This window comes from Eptatretus burgeri, chromosome 12 (assembly GCF_056783735.1).
Source record: "Eptatretus burgeri isolate ZD-2024b chromosome 12, Ebu_testis_v1, whole genome shotgun sequence".
NCBI classification, from domain to species: Eukaryota; Metazoa; Chordata; class Myxini; order Myxiniformes; family Myxinidae; genus Eptatretus; species Eptatretus burgeri.
The window spans coordinates 54,394,560-54,414,161 of NC_140972.1; the positions used below are offsets into that span (position 1 = coordinate 54,394,560).

Genomic DNA, 19,602 nt, shown 5'->3' on the forward strand with positions numbered 1-19,602 from the left:
CTCCCTTGTCTATGAGGGGGTCTTTTCTTGCTTTTTCTTTGAATGTGTGTTGTGGCGCCGTGTCTTGTAAAGTATAAAATGTTTAAGTGTATGTGAATAAACATTGCTTTATTCCGTTGTAACTCTTGCTTGTGAATTGCATTCTTACTGTATGGCTGTGAATACGTGCTTGCCTTGTCTGAGTGCGTAATAAATGTACTTGTCGAACTGTTCCCCGTTTCGTTGCGTCCTTTCCCTTGTTTGAAAGTTCCATCTTGCATCACGGAAGGAATTGGTAGAAGGGTGTAAGCACCCGTTAACTAATCACGTCCGTCGGGGCCGGCGATAACACCGCTCGGTTATCACTGAAGCACGGAACGGACCGCTTAAGCGGTTCGTGTCCTAGGCCGGCCAGCGGCGAGGTACGATCGCCCGGTTAACTACCCGCACAGGTACTTAGGTAGGTTGAGTTTGGCGAACAACCCTATTCTGCACGGGTGGCCGATTGGCACGATTGTGGTGGGGTCGAAAGACCCACCTTTGACTAGCTCCTGGCGATAGTTCCAAGGAGGGGCACGACTGAATTGTCCGTTCCGGTGGGCGAAGCGGTGGGCGACGCGGTCGTGATTCGAGTTACGTGGACGATTGCACGCCGGGCGGACCGAAATTCGTAACAATATATATATATATATATATATATATATATATATATATATATATATATATATATATATAGATATATATATATATATATATATATATATATATATATATATATATATATATATATATATTGTCGCGGATTCGCGCCCGCCGGCGTGCGGACGGCCACGTAACTCGAATCGCGGCACGTCGCCCACCGGACGGACAATCCAGTCGTGACCCTCTCGGACTAACGCCGGGAACCAGTCACGGGTGGACCTTTCGGTCTCACCGCGATCGAGCCAATCGGCCCCCGCGTGGGATAGGGTTGCTCGCCAAATTCGACCGACCTAAGTACCCACACGGAGGGTAGACCGGGCGATCGCACCTCGCCGCAGGTCGACTTCGGACACGGGCCACTTAAGCGACCCGTTCCGTACTATCGGGATAACCGAGCGGTGTTATTCGGCGGCCTCGACGGTTCGATTAATTATCGGGCGTCTTAGCCCATGACCAACCCTTTACGTGAAGCAAGATGAGGATTCAATGAAAGAAATGACGAAGCGAAGCGGGAAAACAGTTCAATAATAAGCACATTTATTTCGCGATGAACGGAAAGCACACATATACAATTCCACCAAAAGCACATGGAAAAGAAGAAGACAAAAAGCAAATGCGACAATGCAGATCTAATACCGACTACGCGAGCACACGGCAACACTTATACAATTTTACTTCACAGACGGCGCCGACAACACATATTCCCAAAGCAAAAGAAAAGAGAACCACCCTCCAGGATGAGGGGGTAAGCGGGCCTGGGGCCGAGACCGTGTCGGGCCTACCCGTCTGATGATGAGACGCGGAGCGGCGGTGGTGCCTCAACTCCGCGGGCCTCGCGGACAGTGTCTGGTAGGGGGTGGGAAGGGGGCCCCCTTTTGTCGCACTATCTCAGCGCGGGGGGAAACAGGAGGGGGTTGCTGATGCTCGGGGAAAGGAGGATTTCACCAAAATCGCGGGTCCCGCGACGAGCGTCTCCACCACGACCTCGGTCGCGCCGCCGGCCTTTCTCTCTCCTCAGTTCCCCGAATCCGACGCGAGCACCCCTCGTCCGCCTTCGCCGCCGCCGCCTCTCCAAAGCTCCGTCCTCTTCACTCCGACTCCGCGAACTCCCAACTGCACTGAACTCTTCCTCCGCTTCCAACTCAACTCTTCCTCCTGCGAACTGAACTCCTCTCAACTTCCACTGGACTCTCTTCGACTGACGAACGCAGCCGCTTATATAAGCCCCGTGGCTTCGCCTTTGACCTTTCACCTCGCACCCCATTGGCCCGAGAAAAAGTGGGCGTGAATGCTTTTTGATCCATGAATTTGCATATAGCGACCGCCCTCCAACGCCCTGGAGGCGGGGCCAAATCGCCCCTCGCTCACCGATTGGACGGAACAAAAGTGGGCGTGAGTCGTTTTTGATCCGTTTTTGGAGCGGAAAGTCCGTGGTTTTGTACACGCTGTTCGGCGCGCGCCCTGCACGAGTCCAATACCGGTACCCACAAGCGGCGCAAGAACGGTGGCGATGCGACGGTTGCGAGGTGTGACGGTAAAGGTCGTGGCTGTTGTGGTGAAGCGGCGTTGTGGTGGGTGGTTGATGTTGTGACGACTGTTGAGACGTGGTTGGTGGTGGTAATAATGGCGGTTGGTCCAAAATAAAGATAGTAAAAGAAAAACGGCTATCCTGAAGAGTCGCAGCACGCATAAATGACATGTATTCCCACTAGACCACGGGTTTGGGCCTAACTACACATATACTTACCGAGATACCTCACCTAAGGGACCTGAATGGTGGTTTGCGAATTTGGTCAACCACAACACTACCCCCTCCCCTTTTTACAGACTCGTCCCGAGTCGTCAAATTTTCGTGTGCCATCATGTGTAGTTTTCCCCCTAGTACATTTTAGGGTCACCCCTTTCCGAGGGTCACCCGTGCCCACAACACTGCCCACGCGGCCAATGGCGCCCGTGCCCACTACGCTATCCCGGCCCCCCATGGGCCCTTGGCCTACCACGGCCGACTAGCCTGGTGCCCGGGGTACCCACTCAGCGATACTCACCTTTCGCAGCCACGCTCCCAAGCCCGTCAACAGGGCTCCTGCACCCCTCCAAATGGGTTTCGAGCCTACATTCCCACCAACAACAAAACGACCTCCATTTTCAATTTGACTAACCCAGCTAACTCACTTTACTCTGACCCCGGGGTCCCTTGGGCGGGAGTCACTCCTCCTCCCAATCACTCATCGCACCATGCATTCCCCATTTGCTCCATACACACAGACCCGCTGGCCTCACTCACTCACCAAGCACATGCTTCCACTTCACTCACCAACTCTTCCACACACTCACCGCTGAACTCTGCCATCCTTCTAACTACATCCCCTAACTAACTCGTGCTCCCACGTCGTCCCTTAAACTACGGCACGTTCCTTTTAACACTACGTAGCTAAACCACGTCAACTCTACACATTCACAAGTCTGTCCATGTCCCCAATAATCCCATTAATTATTTACCCAACCTAAAGCTCACTAAATCCCTCTACCTAATCCATTCCACGGACTCCATGAGGACTTACCCCTGCCCCATGAAGTCGGTCTAACTAAGCTAACCCTTCCCCCTAACTAGTTTCCATCCTGTGCCCTAGGTCAAGGGGGTCTTCCACCCCTTGCCCAGGAATCCTGTGCACCCGAAAGTGAGGCTTGCTTTTTTTTTTCTTTTTTTTTTACTACATGCGCAGCACCAGCGCGGAAACTCAGAGCTCGCGCACTTCGCACCTGCCCGTGACGTCATGCAGCTGCACGTGTACCTCATCCCTCCTTGGACGGTACCATCCGGCAGGGATACCCCTCCTGCCGGATTCCAACCCCACGTGCAGCCATGGCGTCACCGTGCGCATAAAAAAAACAAGCCCCACGTCTCGAGGGGTTCCCCACGCGAACACATGTGCTTTGCCCGTTGGAGCTTAACACACACGATCGCGTGGAGAACCCGTCCGGTCCAAATCCATAATCCTGCCTAAACTTTGTCCGTCCGCGGGATCGGCAAATTCACCGCGTGCGTTTCCGGACCGGGACTTCACTCTCGCAAGCGAGCACGTGGTGGCCTCGTGCGTTGCACAGCACGAACCTCGTGCTCACTGCTGGGTGAACCCGGCACGGTCCCCGAAACAGCTACAGCCGCTACCCGGCTTTCTTTCTTTACATGTCGCCGTCGTCGCCTCCATTCCACCCACGCACACCTGCGTGTTACGACGCTCACAGTCCATTCCATCACATTCACACCGGGAGATGCGGCTGCGTGCTCCCGCATGCCAACCGACATCTCCCTCACATACCGCTCTCTCACACACACGGTCTCCCTTGCACTCGGCCGTTCACTCACGCATGCCATCTCCCTCGCACACGTGGCTCCACGCACTCGCGGCCTTTTACTCATTCGTGCCTCACTCATACACCGTGCCTCACTCACACACGCGGGGGCACTCAGCCGCGGTGCCTCATCCACACACCGTCCCTCACTCACACACGCGGGGGCACTCACGGGCGGTGCCTCATCCACACTGGCCGTTTCATCCACACACACGGCCTCTTCCACACACGGTGCCTCATCCACACACGGCGTGCTGGGAAGCACGTACTCTGGCACAATCGCCACCACACCACTCACACACGGGGTCGCTTCCACACACGGGGACGCACTCACACCTTGCACCACACACACAGGGACAACCACACTGGGGATTTGTGTCCCCACAAGGGTCTCCGGGGCCTCTATAGCCCCCAAGCTCTCCGTGCACCCGTTCGCAGCACTCCTCCCCTCAACCTCGCAAAGCACGACCGAACTCACCTGGTCGTGACTCGCCTCAAGGGGGAATACTCGCTCCCCTCGTTCCTGGAGGAGGCTATCCAGCTGCTCGCACTGGGCCTCCACCCAGTCCGCGAGCTCCCCCTCATGGTCCTCCACTACCTCTGTGTGTGTGTGTGTGTGCGTCACTAACCTTGTCCAATTCACCCTCTATCTCCCGTGTCTCTATACATTTTATTCTTTCTGTCGTCTCCTCGTGTCTATTGGTCTCTGCTTCTTTCTGGCGTCTTTCCCTTATCTTTATGTAGGTCAACCTTGCTTTCTCCTTAAGTCGCTCCCGACCTTCCCTGTTTTTCACTCCTTGCTCTTTCACGATCTCCGCGTACCTCATCCTTGCTTTCCGTCTTAATTGTTCTCTTCTCTCCCTCGCAATTACTTTCACCTCGTCTCTTGTCTCCCGTGTCTCTATACATTTTCTCTCCTTGTTCCTTATTTCTGTCTCTTCCTGGTTCCTTTTTCCTTCCCATCTGAGTCGTTCTTTCTCTCTGAGCCCCATAAGCTGTTCGTTCTCCCTCCGGAGCTCCTCAATCTCCGTTGACTCCAGTCTCGCTCTCCGTTTTAGTTGTTCAATTTCACACTCATATAGTTGTTGTTTTCTCTCCCACTGTTCCTCCTGCTCTTTGTTTTCCAATCTCATTGTTTCTTTCAATTGGCTCATTTCCTTCCTGTGTTTCATTCGCTGTTCTCTCACTACTCTTCCTCGTTTCCTCTCCTGTCCTTCCTTCTCCAGTTTCATGGTTTTCTTCATTTGGTTAATCTCCTTTTTGTGTTTCATTTGCTGCTGTCTAATTACTCTTCCTCGTTTCCTCTCCTGTCTTTCCTTATCCAGTTTCATGGTTTTCTTCATTTGGTTCATCTCCATTTTGTGTTTCATTCGCTGTTCTTTGTCTATCTCCTCGTACTCCAGCCTCAGCTTTTCTTTAAATTTGTCAACCTCAGATTCATGTTCTTTTTGTTTTCTATTCCATTGTTCCTCACGTTCTTCCCTTTCCAATCTCCATGTGTCCTTCAATCTCCTGATTTCTCCTTCTTGCTTCATTCCTTGCTCCTTCAACTTCTCCTCGTATTCCAACCTATTTTTTTCCTTTTGTCGTTCCGTTTCAAATTCATACTCTTTCAGTTTTTTATTCCACTGTCTCTCTTGTTCCTCGTTCTGCAATCTCATCGTTTCCTTTAATTGATGGATTTCTTTCTCCTGTCTCATTCCTTGTTCTTTGTATTTCCTATTCCACTGTCTTCCTTGTTCCTCATTCTGCAATCTCGTTATTTCTTTCAGTTGGCTGACTTCCTTCTCCTGTCTTATTTGTTCTTCCTTCTTTACTCTTTTTTGCATCTCATTCTGCAATCTTGTGGTTTCCTTCAGTTGGCTGATTTCCTTCTCCTGTCTCATTCCTTGTTCTTTCAGTACCCTTTCTTGTTCCTCATTCTGCAATCTGGCCTTCGCTTCCAGCTGTTCGATCTGTACAGTGTGGTTTCTTAACGTTTCATTCTCTGTTGTCGTTCTTTCTTCTCTCACCATCCTCAACTCGTTTTGTAATTCCCTCTCTTTGTTTTGGTGTTTCTGTAACTCAGAAGCTTTCTTTTCCAATTCCTTTCTCATCTCCGCACACTCCGACTTTGCTTTGGCTTCGAATTGTTCAATCTGCTCAGTGTGGTTCCTTAACGTTTCATTCTCTGTTCTCTTCCTTTCCTCTTTTAACATCCTCAGTTCGTCTTGTAATCCTCTTTCTTTGTTTTCGTGTTTCAGTATCTCAGAAGTTTTTGTTTCCAATTCCTCCCTCAATTTGCGTGCTTCTTCACTCATTTCATCTCTTCTTTCCACCGCTTCCCTCCTCAATTCGTCCCTTTTTTTACTGTATTCATTTAGTTTTTTCTGCCATTCCTTTCCCATTCTTATCTCCCCTTCCAGGATTTCTCTTTTAAACTGGCTTGCCCTTACCTCTCGCTTCAGTAGTTCCAATTCTCCATCTTGTTCGCGTTTTTCCTTTTCGAGCTTTGTTTTCCTTTCTCCTTCCTCCCTCAATTCTCCCTGCAGTTCTTCGAACTGTTCTGACTTTTCCAGCAATTCCTCCGTACTTTCCTCGAGCTGTCTCTCTCCTCTTTTTATCTTCCATTCTAGGCTTTCTCTTTCCTGATTGCCTGTTCTTATCTCTTCCTTCAATTGTTCCAACTCCCCATCGTGTTCACATTTTTTCTCTTCCAACTGTATTTCCCTCACTCTCTCCTCCAGTTCTTTGAACCGCCTTGCTTGCTCCAATAATTTTTCCATTAATTGTTTTACTTCCAAGTCGTGCTCCTTTTGTTTCTTTTCAAGCTCGGTTTTCCATTCTTCCTCCCATTGTTTCCTTTCCTGGGAGATACCAATCTGCTGTTCCTCTATTCTTTTGTTCAGTTTGCTCTTTGCATATTCCAACTGACGGGTATAAAACACTACCAAATTCTTTTTCCCACGTAATTTGTCATGATGTACACGATGTAATCCCACATCTATTGGCCAAGTCATGTTTTTGCCACCGAATTCGTTCCAGTAAATCGTCCAATCGCTGTGTCCCCCCGTACACGTAATTTTTCTGAAGCGCGTCTGCGTGCCGTTGTGACTCGTCCACTCCACGTTGCACCTCCTCGATATATTCTTCATAACGCTTCACCTTTTCCAAGACATCCCCCAATTGTGCCTGAAGCCTGCCAATGCTCGCATAGTCATCCTGCCACGCCTGCCATGGCACATGCCGTGACCACGTGCCTTGAACCGGTGACTGGGAGCTCACGCCTCGTGCTGGGCCATTAATATCAGCCCGCTCCGTGCTGCCATTGTGCGACTCCGTTTGCCGGCAAAGTTCGTGCTCAAGCCGCTCCCACTGACCACAGTTAGTGGTGGGGTTATAATTATAAAAAGAACCGACCTGGGCCATGGATCCTACATGACGACACATACCTAATACCCCCGGCTCCCGCTCGCCTTGAGACGCCATCTTTCTTCTCTTAAAGGGTTAATTTAGCTCGCTCGTAATTTGGAGGGAATCGGGGGTCGCTCCTCTCACCCCTGGACCGATTCCCGTGAATTTAGCCGGAGACAGGAGAGCCCGTTTTCCCGTTCTCCGTTACCAGTGCCGTGAGGAGGGCGATGGGTTTATATCGCACGACCTGACACCAGTGTCGCGGATTCGCGCCCGCCGGCGTGCGGACGGCCACGTAACTCGAATCGCGGCACGTCGCCCACCGGACGGACAATCCAGTCGTGACCCTCTCGGACTAACGCCGGGAACCAGTCATGGGTGGACCTTTCGGTCTCACCGCGATCGAGCCAATCGGCCCCCGCGTGGGATAGGGTTGCTTGCCAAATTCGACCTACCTAAGTACCCACACGGAGGGTAGACCGGGCGATCGCACCTCGCCGCAGGTAGACTTCGGACACGGGCCACTTAAGCGACCCGTTCCGTACTATCGGGATAACCGAGCGGTGTTATTCGTCGGCCTCGATGGTTCGATTAATTATCGGGCGTCTTAGCCCATGACCAACCCTTTACGTGAAGCAAGATGAGGATTCAATGAAAGAAATGACGAAGCGAAGCGGGAAAACAGTTCAATAATAAGCACATTTATTTCGCGATGAACGGAAAGCACACATATACAATTCCACCAAAAGCACATGGAAAAGAAGAAGACAAAAAGCAAATGCGACAATGCAGATCTAATACCGACTACGCGAGCACACGGCAACACTTATACAATTTTACTTCACAGACGGCGCCGACAACACATATTCCCAAAGCAAAAGAAAAGAGAACCACCCTCCAGGATGAGGGGGTAAGCGGGCCTGGGGCCGAGACCGTGTCGGGCCTACCCGTCTGATGATGAGACGCGGAGCGGCGGTGGTGCCTCAACTCCGCGGGCCTCGCGGACAGTGTGGTAGGGGGTGGGAAGGGGGCCCCCTTTTGTCGCACTATCTCAGCGCGGGGGGAAACAGGAGGGGGTTGCTGATGCTCGGGGAAAGGAGGATTTCACCAAAATCGCGGGTCCCGCGACGAGCGTCTCCACCACGACCTCGGTCGCGCCGCCGGCCTTTCTCTCTCCTCAGTTCCCCGAATCCGACGCGAGCACCCCTCGTCCGCCTTCGCCGCCGCCGCCTCTCCACAGCTCCGTCCCCTTCACTCCGACTCCGCGAACTTCCAACTCAACTCTTCCTCCTGCGAACTGAACTCCTCTCAACTTCCACTGGACTCTCTTCGACTGACGAACGCAGCCGCTTATATAAGCCCCGTGGCTTCGCCTTTGACCCCCTGCCTTCGACCTTTCACCTCGCTCCCCATTGGCCCGAGAAAAAGTGGGCATGAATGCTTTTTGATCCATGAATTTGCATATAGCGACCGCCCTCCAACGCCCTGGAGGCGGGGCCAAATCGCCCCTCGCTCACCGATTGGACGGAACAAAAGTGGGCGTGAGTCGTTTTTGATCCGTTTTTGGAGCGGAAAGTCCGTGGTTTTGTACACGCTGTTCGGCGCGCGCCCTGCACGAGTCCAATACCGGTACCCACAAGCGGCGCAAGAACGGTGGCGATGCGACGGTTGCGAGGTGTGACGGTAAAGGTCGTGGCTGTTGTGGTGTAGCGGCGTTGTGGTGGGTGGTTGATGTGACGACTGTTGAGACGTGGTTGGTGGTGGTAATAATGGCGGTTGGTCCAAAATAAAGATAGTAAAAGAAAAACGGCTATCCTGAAGAGTCGCAGCACGCATAAATGACATGTATTCCCACTAGACCACGGGTTTGGGCCTAACTACACATATACTTACCGAGATACCTCACCTAAGGGACCTGAATGGTGGTTTGCGAATTTGGTCAACCACAACAATATATATATATATATATATATATATATATATATATATATATATATATATATATATATATATATATATATATATATATATATATATATATATTGTATTCAGCAGTCTGTTGAACTTTTCACTTACTCTGCTTATCCTACAGTCATTGCTCTACACTTGATTGAGTTCCATCAGGCCTCCACCACCTCTTTCCTCGGCAGGTACAATCTTGGGATGCACTGATTTTTGTGGAATTTTTGTGGATAGTGAGGAGTTTCCTTGTTTTGATATCTCGGTTTTCTACCGAGATGACCTAATAAAACCGGACCAAATGTCCGTCCGTCCGTCCGTCAACAATTTTTCTTTGCGATCTTGATGAAACTTAGTATGTGGGTAGAGGTCGATGAGTGTTGCACAATGATATAACTTTTGTCCAGGTTCAAGGTCAGGGTCAAGGTCACTAGGTCACGTAAGTTATAAAAATAGCCATTTTCAAAACCTATCTAGTCTGCCATTCTACAAGATATTCGGCAACTGTCTATTGATTATGATAGTAAAAAAGATTATCTTGTATCAAACCGGACAGATTTTTGAATATCCGTCCCGTTTGGCCGCCACGTAACCTGGAAGATGGTCAAAAACATCTCCCGGTACAAAGAAAACTTTTTACTTGCGATCTTGATGAAATTTGGTATGTGGGTAGAGGTCGATGAGTGATACTTAACGACATATTTTTTCCCGGATTCGAGGTCAGGGTCAAGGTCACGAGGTCACGAAAGTTGTGAAAGTCGCCATTTTCAAAACCTATCTCGTCTGTCATTTTAGGAGATATCTGGCAACGGTTCATCGATTATGATAGTAAAAAACATTATAGAGATGACCGTCACCCCCACACGGGGGTAATTTTTTTATTTTTTATTTGTTGTCAGTTCATTATTCCACAGCTATATTGGAATACTGGTATTTCTAGTTGATTTATGGCTTTGATTTTGTTCCTTGGAGAAAGGTATGTTTTCAGGATCATCCTCGTTCTACATAGGTATTCTTTGGTAATTGTTTGCTGTATTTTTGTGACATATTTGGTGGCCCTCTTCTCCTCCGAGGTATTTGTATGATGCTTCATTTTAGAGATGCCAAATTGTTGTCTCCAGGTTAATTTTTCATGTTTTCTCTTTTTGTTGGTTTACTACCTTGTACGAAAGTGCACTTGGCACACTTATCAAAGCCAAATTCCATTTGAATGTCGTCCGAGTACTGTTTCACTAATTTCAGTTGCTCTGCCAATTTTCATCGCTTCTTGCAAATAGTTTTACATCATCCATATACAGTAGATGTGTCACCGTTGTTGTTTCTTTGGATGTTATTTTATTTGACGCAGGCTGTATCCTTGTCCTTGCTCATTAATGAGGTTGCCCAGTGGGTCCAGAGCAAGGCAAAACAGGAGGTGGAAAGGCTGTCTCCTTGGAAGATCTCACGTCATATCTTCACTCCTGTTATTTTGATCTTTCTGAGTGCTGCAGTATCAATGTGTTATTCCAAAGCACCTTTCTCAACCAGTTTGATTATTTCAGGGTTGATGTTGTACATTTGCATGCACTTTATCATTCATCAATATGGGATGCTGTCAAAAGCTTTTTTAATAGTCTATCCAGGCTGTGGACAGTTTGGTTCTTCTTGTATTGCAGTTTTCGAGTGTATCTTTGTTAAGTAGTAGGCTGTCTATTGTTCCACAACATCCTCATTTACACCCCTTCTGTTGTGCCTCTCGGCCTCCTTGTTGTGTTAGTTGGTAGTACATCATTTCTGTGATGATTCCTGTTACAAGTTTGTGTGTTGTTGGTAGACAGGTTATTGGCCAATATTTGTGAGGTAGTTGGATTTTGTTCAGATTTTGGGAGAAGGAAGATGTTATCTTATGTGAGCCATTCATCCATTTCCTGATCCCCTTGGATCAGTTAATTGAATGCTTGAGGGTAGTGAATGTGGAGAGCATCAAATAGCTTTCGCCAGAAGTTCAGGATCCCATCTGGGTCAGGGCTTTTGAAGGTTGGCTTTTTTGTGAGTTGTTGTCTCATATTTTCTGAATCAGTTATTACTGGTTGCATATTCTCAAGATGTTGCTTCTTCTCTTCCAGATTTCCGATCCATACTGCCTCCTCATTGTTTTATTTTAGATATTTATAAATTCCATTCCAGAATCGTTGAGTTCTTCTTTCTCAAGACGGGATGACACAATCTGCTTCCGTTTCCTGAGTTCACGGTTTAATCTTCTTGGGTTGTTTTCAAACCTTTGGCCTTGGTTTCTCCTGCTGTTCGCCTCATTGTAGGTTTTTTTTTAATGCCCTTGCCATCATTTCTATTTGGAGTTTGTTTCAGCATCCATTAACTGGAGGTCTCTATCTTCAATTTTATATTTGTTTGTTATTTTTTTGGAATGTCCTCTTTCGTTTTGGCATTTGATTTCCCCCTTTGGAGTTGCTGTATCTGTACCGTCTCTTTTCTGAGCATCTCCCTCCATCTCTTGAGTCTTTGCTTCCATGGTGGTGCTTGGTTTTTATTTGTGGGCCTGTTCTGTTCTTGCGGGTGTTTTGGTGTTATTTTTTTTTCTCTTTGAATGAGCAGGGCTGCTGAAAACTCACTATGTGTATTTATTTTAGGGGGGCTTATGTTATACTAGCAGAGACCCGTGGAAATTCCACCTAATGTAAAATGTAACTTCAAGTCCTCAATTCCCCCCCCCTTTCACAAACCCCAAGTCTTTAAACCCCACCTCCCAACACTAAGGTGTCAATTCCCTGCCACTCCAAGCCTTCAAACACCCTCCCCACCCGTCACGGTCGCCTGTCCAACTCGCAATCCTGCAAGATATGCGCAAAAGATATGGGACAATATACGACCCAAAACCAATGATCTTCCTGATGCTTACGTACACACAGTTAAAAGTAAAAATGACCTCGGACAAATTTCTAATGACTGGTTTAATTTCTGCTTGAGAGAATGCCTCATAGTTCTTTCGGTGGTGCATAATTTAACAGACCGTTGTCTCGATGGCTGGGGTCTATCTTCACAATGCCCATGACACCTATCGACTCAAAACCCTTTTAACTGTCGCTTTGGTAGTTTTACAATGAAGAGAAAACTTATAGGGAGGGAGTGCATTGAGATTGTGAATATGACAGCTCCGAGGAGTCTCTGGCTTCGCACAGCAGTGAGCACCAACATGGCGGCCGTAACATTTTTCATCAGGATGAAATAGTGGGTGGGTGGAGTCAGGCAAACTGTCCAACCAATCAGTGGGAAGGATTGGTGCAGGAACATGGACAAACATACGAACAAGCGTATTATGTTGTTATGTTATAAATATAATAATATGGAATAGGCAAAGCCTAGAAGCGAACGTAGAATTCTTCTTACATTCGATGCTGCAATTTCTGGTTACTTTGGCCTGGATTCGGGATCAGCGATCAAATAATGTACATCACGATTAAAAATTATTTTTTGATGATGCGGGAGATCTCTTTATTAAAATCAGTGGAGGAAATATACACCATATCTGATATTTGGGTCTTTCATGTCTCCAACGATGCCTTTATCTCCCGGGATGCATCATTCCCCATGACAAAAACCCGGAAGCAAAAGGGTCATAGCCGACGACACGGATTCCAAATTGCCGGGTATTGTGTTGTTGTTGTTGTTGTTGTTTCCTATTCTCTCATGTGCATGCGTTGAGTATGAAGCTCACTGTGTTCGCTATTAATTTGATTATTATTATTATTAATTTATCAGATGAACATGTTATTTCAAACATGATGTTATGTCGTATTAAAAAAAAAAATCTTGTTTTAAAAAAAATTTTGTTTGTTCTGCTGATTTGTGCTTTTGCATGTTTATTATTATGTAGTCAAATTAGTCTTGGTCTTTGTTCGGTTTGTGGCATTCTCACCTCCTCTATCTTATTAGCCAAATCCTCTTCAAGATCATGTTGTTCCTCATCCTCCTCCTCCTCCTCCTCCCTCTCTGCTACCATCTGTTCCCCTTTCTCCTTTTGCCTATATTCATCTGTCCATTCTTCATCTGTTTTCTGTGTGTGCTGTTGCCATGAATTGGTCTCTTCCACTACCCATCACCCACACTTCAAATAGCAGATCACATTCTGCACTTGGAGGACATCCTCCCCCCCCCCCCCTCACTCAGGATTACAACTTTCATTGTGACTTTGTTTGCTTTCTTGCTTCGGGCTTTCCTTCTTTGAGACGGGCAACATCGTCCTAGGTTTGAGCTTTGATGCAGGGCTCTGCCTCTCTTTGGGGAAGATGTAGCCATTTATCTGAGCAGGACACACCGGCTACCTGGTGTATCCACAGACTTCACAGAGCTTCCTCTGTTGGGGGCCTGTGAACCTTTTTGCGGAGTTGTTTTTAATGTTCTCCAACACACCGTCGTGCGTCATGCACGGGGCTTCCGTTGTGCCCTCGTCCCTCCCCATCTCTACAGCGGTGATGTCCCCATTCCTCACGGCATCTGAAGAGACACTCCAGGCCTCCTGGGGGCACCCTCGGCCATTCATACCAAGCGGTATCTCCACTCCAATGGTCTCACTCATGTCCACTTTCTTCCTCCTCCGAGTTCCGTCGTACGGCACTGTTCATCGTCCCGACTGAGATGGTAGCCTTTCCGCTTCGCTCTTGGCCACATATCTTGCTGCTATGAACCGTGCATGCCTCTCTCACCTTTGGCTCCATGTGGCAACATCTGTCCGAGCACTGCACATCTCCATTTTGTAAGCATGCTGTACCGTTCCCATATTGGCTGTCCAGTGCAGACTTCCGCTCCATGTTGCACTGCTTCATGCCTTGCAGCCTCAATTCCAGCCTTGTCTCCTTCTTCGCTACCTACGCTCTCCCTCCTTCCTTTTGAGGTCATGACATCTTTTCTCTTCAGAATGGAGGCACATTAATTCATCACATGTAGGTTCAGGTGCGTGCGTGCGTGCGTGCGTGCGTGCGTGCGGGGTGTGCTTGTTGTCTTCCTTGTTGCATCCAAGTCTCATTCCTACATTTCTTCCACTCCCCTCCTTTCCCTTTCCCAACTCCAGGTTTTGTTTCTTCTTGCTGTCAACAAGCCTTGGGAAAGCTGTCATGCCAGCAATCGGGTTTCAGGACCTGCCTCTCAATATCTACGTGGTGGTATTTGGGACAGGCGTGTTTGCTTTCATTCTGAGCCTCATCTTTTGCTGTTATCTCATCAGGTTTGTTTCACAGGTGGTATTTAAACTTTTACATTGGTTTTTATTTATTTATTTTAAATATTAGTGTGCTTGCATAAAAAAAAATTAAATTTATTTTTAACATTGGTGTGCATTGTATAGACAGACTGCTTCATAGTAATGATAAATTTTCACTCTTACATTTGCAAATGGTTGGACAAAGCTGCATGGTGGAGATTGGGTGGTTGAGGAGGAGTGGAGGGTAAGAGGAGTGAATCAGGGAAATGAATATAGGGATGTATTAATAAAGGGGAGAAAGCTGCTGAAATTCCAACTACTGTTACTTTTTCAGACATTTCTGTATTCCAACTACTGTGAGGCGCAGGTTCTTTTGTTGAACCAATATGGCTCTTCTTCATGCAAAACAACTTTTTTGTAGGATATTTAGTCAACCAATAAAGGCAACACTTTTATTCTCGGTACACTGTGAATAAAATTGTACGTAAACAAAATACAAATGTTTCCATAATGAAGGGGACAATTTGAGTGTGAGTTCCCAGCACTCTTGCAATTATGACGTCATTTAAGTAAAAATTATGAACAGGACAAAGCAATTGAGGTTACACGAATAACATTAACAGAAGACCAACAGCAATGGTAAGAGAGAAAGTAAAGCTGCATGGTGTATGGTGTATTCTCTTGGCAGCGAATGAATGAGTGACTTTAATCTGGAGAAATCGTATCTTGCGGATTCTCTTGCTCAGTTGGTGTAGGATTTCGGACTTCCTGCTGTAGTGACGTGGGCTGGAGGCTGAACAGCAGCTGTATAATCCATTTCCAAACAGCCAGTGAGCTATACGTTTACTCCCTAAGGAGAAAACCACAAAATATACATCCGTGCTACGTACTTTTAAACATGTAAACACATCCATTTACTTTTAATGGAAATAAAATAACTCAACATCAAATGGCCCCATCTCTCATTGGTGAAGAATCACGGAATTAATTTTTTTTTTTTAATTCTTGTATCTGGATCCTGATCTGGATCTTCACCAAAATTGAATAATTTCATCCATGTCACACACACAAACTGACCACCTTGTTTAGTTCGAATCGATCCATAACTTTTTGAGTTATCATGCTACATATTGTTTCAGTAGCCCCAGACTTCTTTATCCCACCTCCACTGACCTCCTTCCAACAACCTCCATCTTCAGCTCCCACCTCCACCACCACCGACATTGATCTAAGGTTCGTGGTGGAGCTTGCATTTACAGTATATGCATATTGTTGTGGATTCTCGCCCGTTCGGCGTGCGGACGACCGCCTCAGCCCAATTGCGGCCGCACGCGCCCACCGAACGAGCAATCCAGTCGTAGCTTCCGGATCAAAGCCAAAACCCAGCTACGGGTGTTTTTTCTTCTGAGTCACTAGATCAGCCAACTCTTCTGTCCACGAGCTACAGGGTCAATCGCCGAATTATCGATGTACCTAATTATTCGCGCAGACAGAAATGCTGGGATCTACACATCAACGGGACCTGCACGAAAACAAGCCGCTTTACGCAGCTCGTTTCGTATGCGATTGCCGAGCGGTTATATATCGCCAAGTCCCGTCGGACCCGATTATCTTATCGGTGTTAAAAACCAGCGAACATTCCGAACGCTCCATGGCAGTCAATGAGAGGAAGGGACGCAACGAGCAGGTGGCATTTAACAATGGGGACATTTATTTGAACACAGGCAATGCAATGAATGGGGGGATGGGGAAAAAGACATGAGCAAAAAATCCTACAGCCGAGTTATATTGCAAGGTGAAGCAAATACAACACAGGCACTTAACAGTTTCCTACTTATTAGACGGGCCCACGGACACACATACGCACACACACACACCCAAGAATTGGTGGCTGATGCCTTTAATAACGGACTCCAGCTCGGAGGACAGATGAGCTGATACCCAGAACCTATCTTGAACCTCTCCACCTCGTGTGGTCTTCAAGCTGTTCGGACCTGGGCTCCAGCGAGAGCGAGCTGGATCCAATCGCCGTGAGCCACGATCCTTCCCGAGCTCCAGCGAATCCTCTCGCACTTCCGAACACGTGCTGGTGAGACGAGGCGCCGATCCTTCCCGTCGATGCGTCGCTATCTCGAAGAACCATCTCCAAGATGAGGCCGATGAGTCGCACCAAGCCGGGAACCAAGTGTAGAACAAAGAGCTCCATGAACCAAGAAGAGCCAGCTGAGCAACCAGTTCAACTCTCTTCCGATGAACAAAGCCACTCTCAACACGAACCAAGAACTCTGAGCCGAGCAACCAGCTCAACTCTCTTCCGCTGAACAAAGCTTCTCTCAACAAGAACCAAGAACTCCGAGCCCAAAAAGCGAACCAAGCCAAGCAGAACCCAAAGGTCTGCTGAAAAGCCAAGCCGAAGCAAAAAGCTCTCCAAAAAGCCTCCACCTCGTCAAGCAGAACCGAAGCTCACTGAACCAAAATTCTCAACCCTCGCCAAGCAGAACCCAAAGGACTGCTAAAAGCCAAGCCAAAGCAAAAAGCTTACTAAAAGCCTCCTCCCTAACCCAAGCCAAGCAGAACCCGAAGGCCTACTGAACAACCAGCCCAAACCAACTCAGGATCTCTTCCTTATTCTCCTCCGCCCCTTCCCCCGCTCCCGGCGTGACTCATCCCCCCCCCCGTGCCCGCACGACCCGACCGCGGGTGGGAGGGAGTTGTTTACATCCCATGATTCAGGACCGGAGGGCTCTTCTTCCTCTTCGCAGAAGAGAGGGAGGGGCATCTCCATTGTGTTATGATCGCTCCCTAACTATTAAATTGAATCGCAGCGCATCTAATCGATTTCTGTCCATTAAACAATGGAAGGTGAACTATCTCGGGAACAATCACTTATCGACATAACTGCCTAAAAGAACCTGAATGTTGTGTGCGATCGAATTCCCAAATTCGTAAGAATATTATATGTTGGACAAAAGACTTTAAGAGACATCACTGTACCTTTCTGTGTTTTTCTTGTTTTGTTTTGATTTTACAAGAACATCAGGACACAAAAGAGATGACACAATGTCGAGGAATTTAACCTATGATTTTAGTCTTCCGGGACATTATGTGTCTTCCGGGAAGGTCTTGGTAGTGGATAAGTTTAAATGGGCATTAGATCGGTATCTGGATGCATTGGAGGGAGAGGGGTATGGGATATTGGCAGGAGGGAGCATACATGTGGATGGGTGATGGATACAGATGTTGGTGCAGCATAGGCATGATGAACTGAATGGCCTCATCCTGCACCAAAGGTGTGTGTGTGTGTGTGTGTGTGTGTGAGTGTGTGTGTGTGTGGGTGTGTGTGTGTGTGTGTGTGTGTGTGTGTGTGTGTGTGTGTGTGTGTGTGTGTGTAACTAAGTGATCAGATGGGAATAATCGGGTTAAACAATGATGCGTACCTCCCTGCATGCTTGCACGTAACTGATGCTTCCAAATTTGAAATTTTGTCAAGATGAAAACCTGTTGTGAATGTTGTATCAGCACAATGGTGAGTCTTAATGTCCCCCCCCCCCCACCCTCACAATGAAGACACGGTCCTGTTGAAGCAAACCTTAGCACAGGTCATGTTAATCATTGCTGATATGGTTTCTTCGCCACTGTCATGCATTCTTCCCAGTGATGGGTGTTTCCTGATACCATTGGAATGCAGCCATGCTTTTGGCAAGGAAGGTTTATGAAAAGGCAAAACGTTTTGACCCTCTGTGATTACATATATATATATATATATATATATATATATATATATATATATATATATATATATATGTATATATTTTTTCTTCTGGGCATTGATCTTTTAAATTTTTGAAAGTGTCTGGAATAAGTTAAACATCTTGTAATCTTTTGCAGATTACGTCGACAAGCACAAAGTGAATTGTACGGCTACAAAGAGGTACTGGAAGCCAACATGTTTTTTTGTGTGCAAGTTAAACTGAAATATTTCTGCAATACATTTACCAAATGTGTTGCAATTATAAAATATTGCAGATAATTGGGATTTTTTCAGTCATAATTCATGCCCGAAGTCCATTTGGACAGCAAAGAGGTAGCATGCTCATCTTTGTGCTGTCTAGTCTGGGTTTTGCGTTTTTAACCTGACTATAAACTGTCGTACTAGTGATTCTCAGGTAGGGTGTGGCATCATAAAGTGTGCCATCCCTCGGATGGGTGTTAAGCCAGGTGTCCCATTTGCTTGCAGACGTTAAAGATCCCACGGTGTCTTTCGCAAAGAGTAGGGGAGTTATTGCCAGAACACTCAACAACTATAACATTTTCCTGCACTGCAACACACTGCTGGTAGAAATTCATTTTGATCTCATGGGATATTTCGTTATATCATGTTACATGGCTTGCTCTTGCCAAATGTGGTAGTTCAAATGTAATGAACAGGTTTGATTCCTGTTCTGACAATAAATTGTCATTGGTGCTTAACTGCTAGGGTGGTGCATCAATGAATGTGGCCATCCTTCAGAGGATGTGAAGTCGGGTGGCCCGCGTGTTTGCTTTCACTGATAGACATCAACAATCCCACAGCATCTTTCAATTGGAGTAGTTACATTGTGTACTGTTACAATGGCCAAATTCTAAATTCCTGTTCTGATTCCAAATTGGGAAGAGCAATGCCAAACCACCCAGTGTGTGCTCCTTTGAATGAGTTCTTTAAACGGAATTGACGTTCTGGATAGAGCACGACCATGAACAAAATGGAAAGTTCCATCGAAGCCTCGTTGTAACTTATTTGTTGTAGTGATATAACTCTTGTAATTATTCTGCGATTCCAGTGAAGGAATAATGGATGGTGTTAATATTACAGGTCATTTTGAAGGGGAATGCCAAGAAGTTGAGCTTGCAAGAGGTGAGTTCACTTCCTGATTCTTTTATTTTGTGTTTCTTGTGGGTTTTCTTTTTTGTTGTTGAATAACAATTCTGATTGCTTTGTTGTTGTTTTTTTAACAGACTTGCTGTTTTGATTTCTTGATACA

At 47.0% G+C, this 19,602-nt stretch overlaps 1 protein-coding gene across 14 annotated transcripts in view; it reads left to right on the forward strand.

Moving 5' to 3' along the window:
- Positions 1 to 19,602, forward strand: part of LOC147015648 (RING finger protein 122-like) — a 122,038-nt gene that overhangs the window by 84,215 nt on the left and 18,221 nt on the right. For 13 of the 14 annotated variants that reach the window (XM_085848008.1, XM_085847997.1, XM_085847996.1 and 10 more), the window contains 3 exons: positions 14,453 to 14,605; positions 18,470 to 18,512; positions 19,434 to 19,475. In XM_085848008.1, coding sequence (XP_085704134.1) covers positions 14,496 to 14,605; positions 18,470 to 18,512; positions 19,434 to 19,475 — 195 coding nt within the window. In that variant the 5' untranslated portion in view covers positions 14,453 to 14,495. Of the gene's footprint in view, positions 1 to 14,036; positions 14,325 to 14,452; positions 14,606 to 18,469; positions 18,513 to 19,433; positions 19,476 to 19,602 lie in introns of those variants that run through there. The other variant, XM_085848005.1, reaches the window with a different exon arrangement.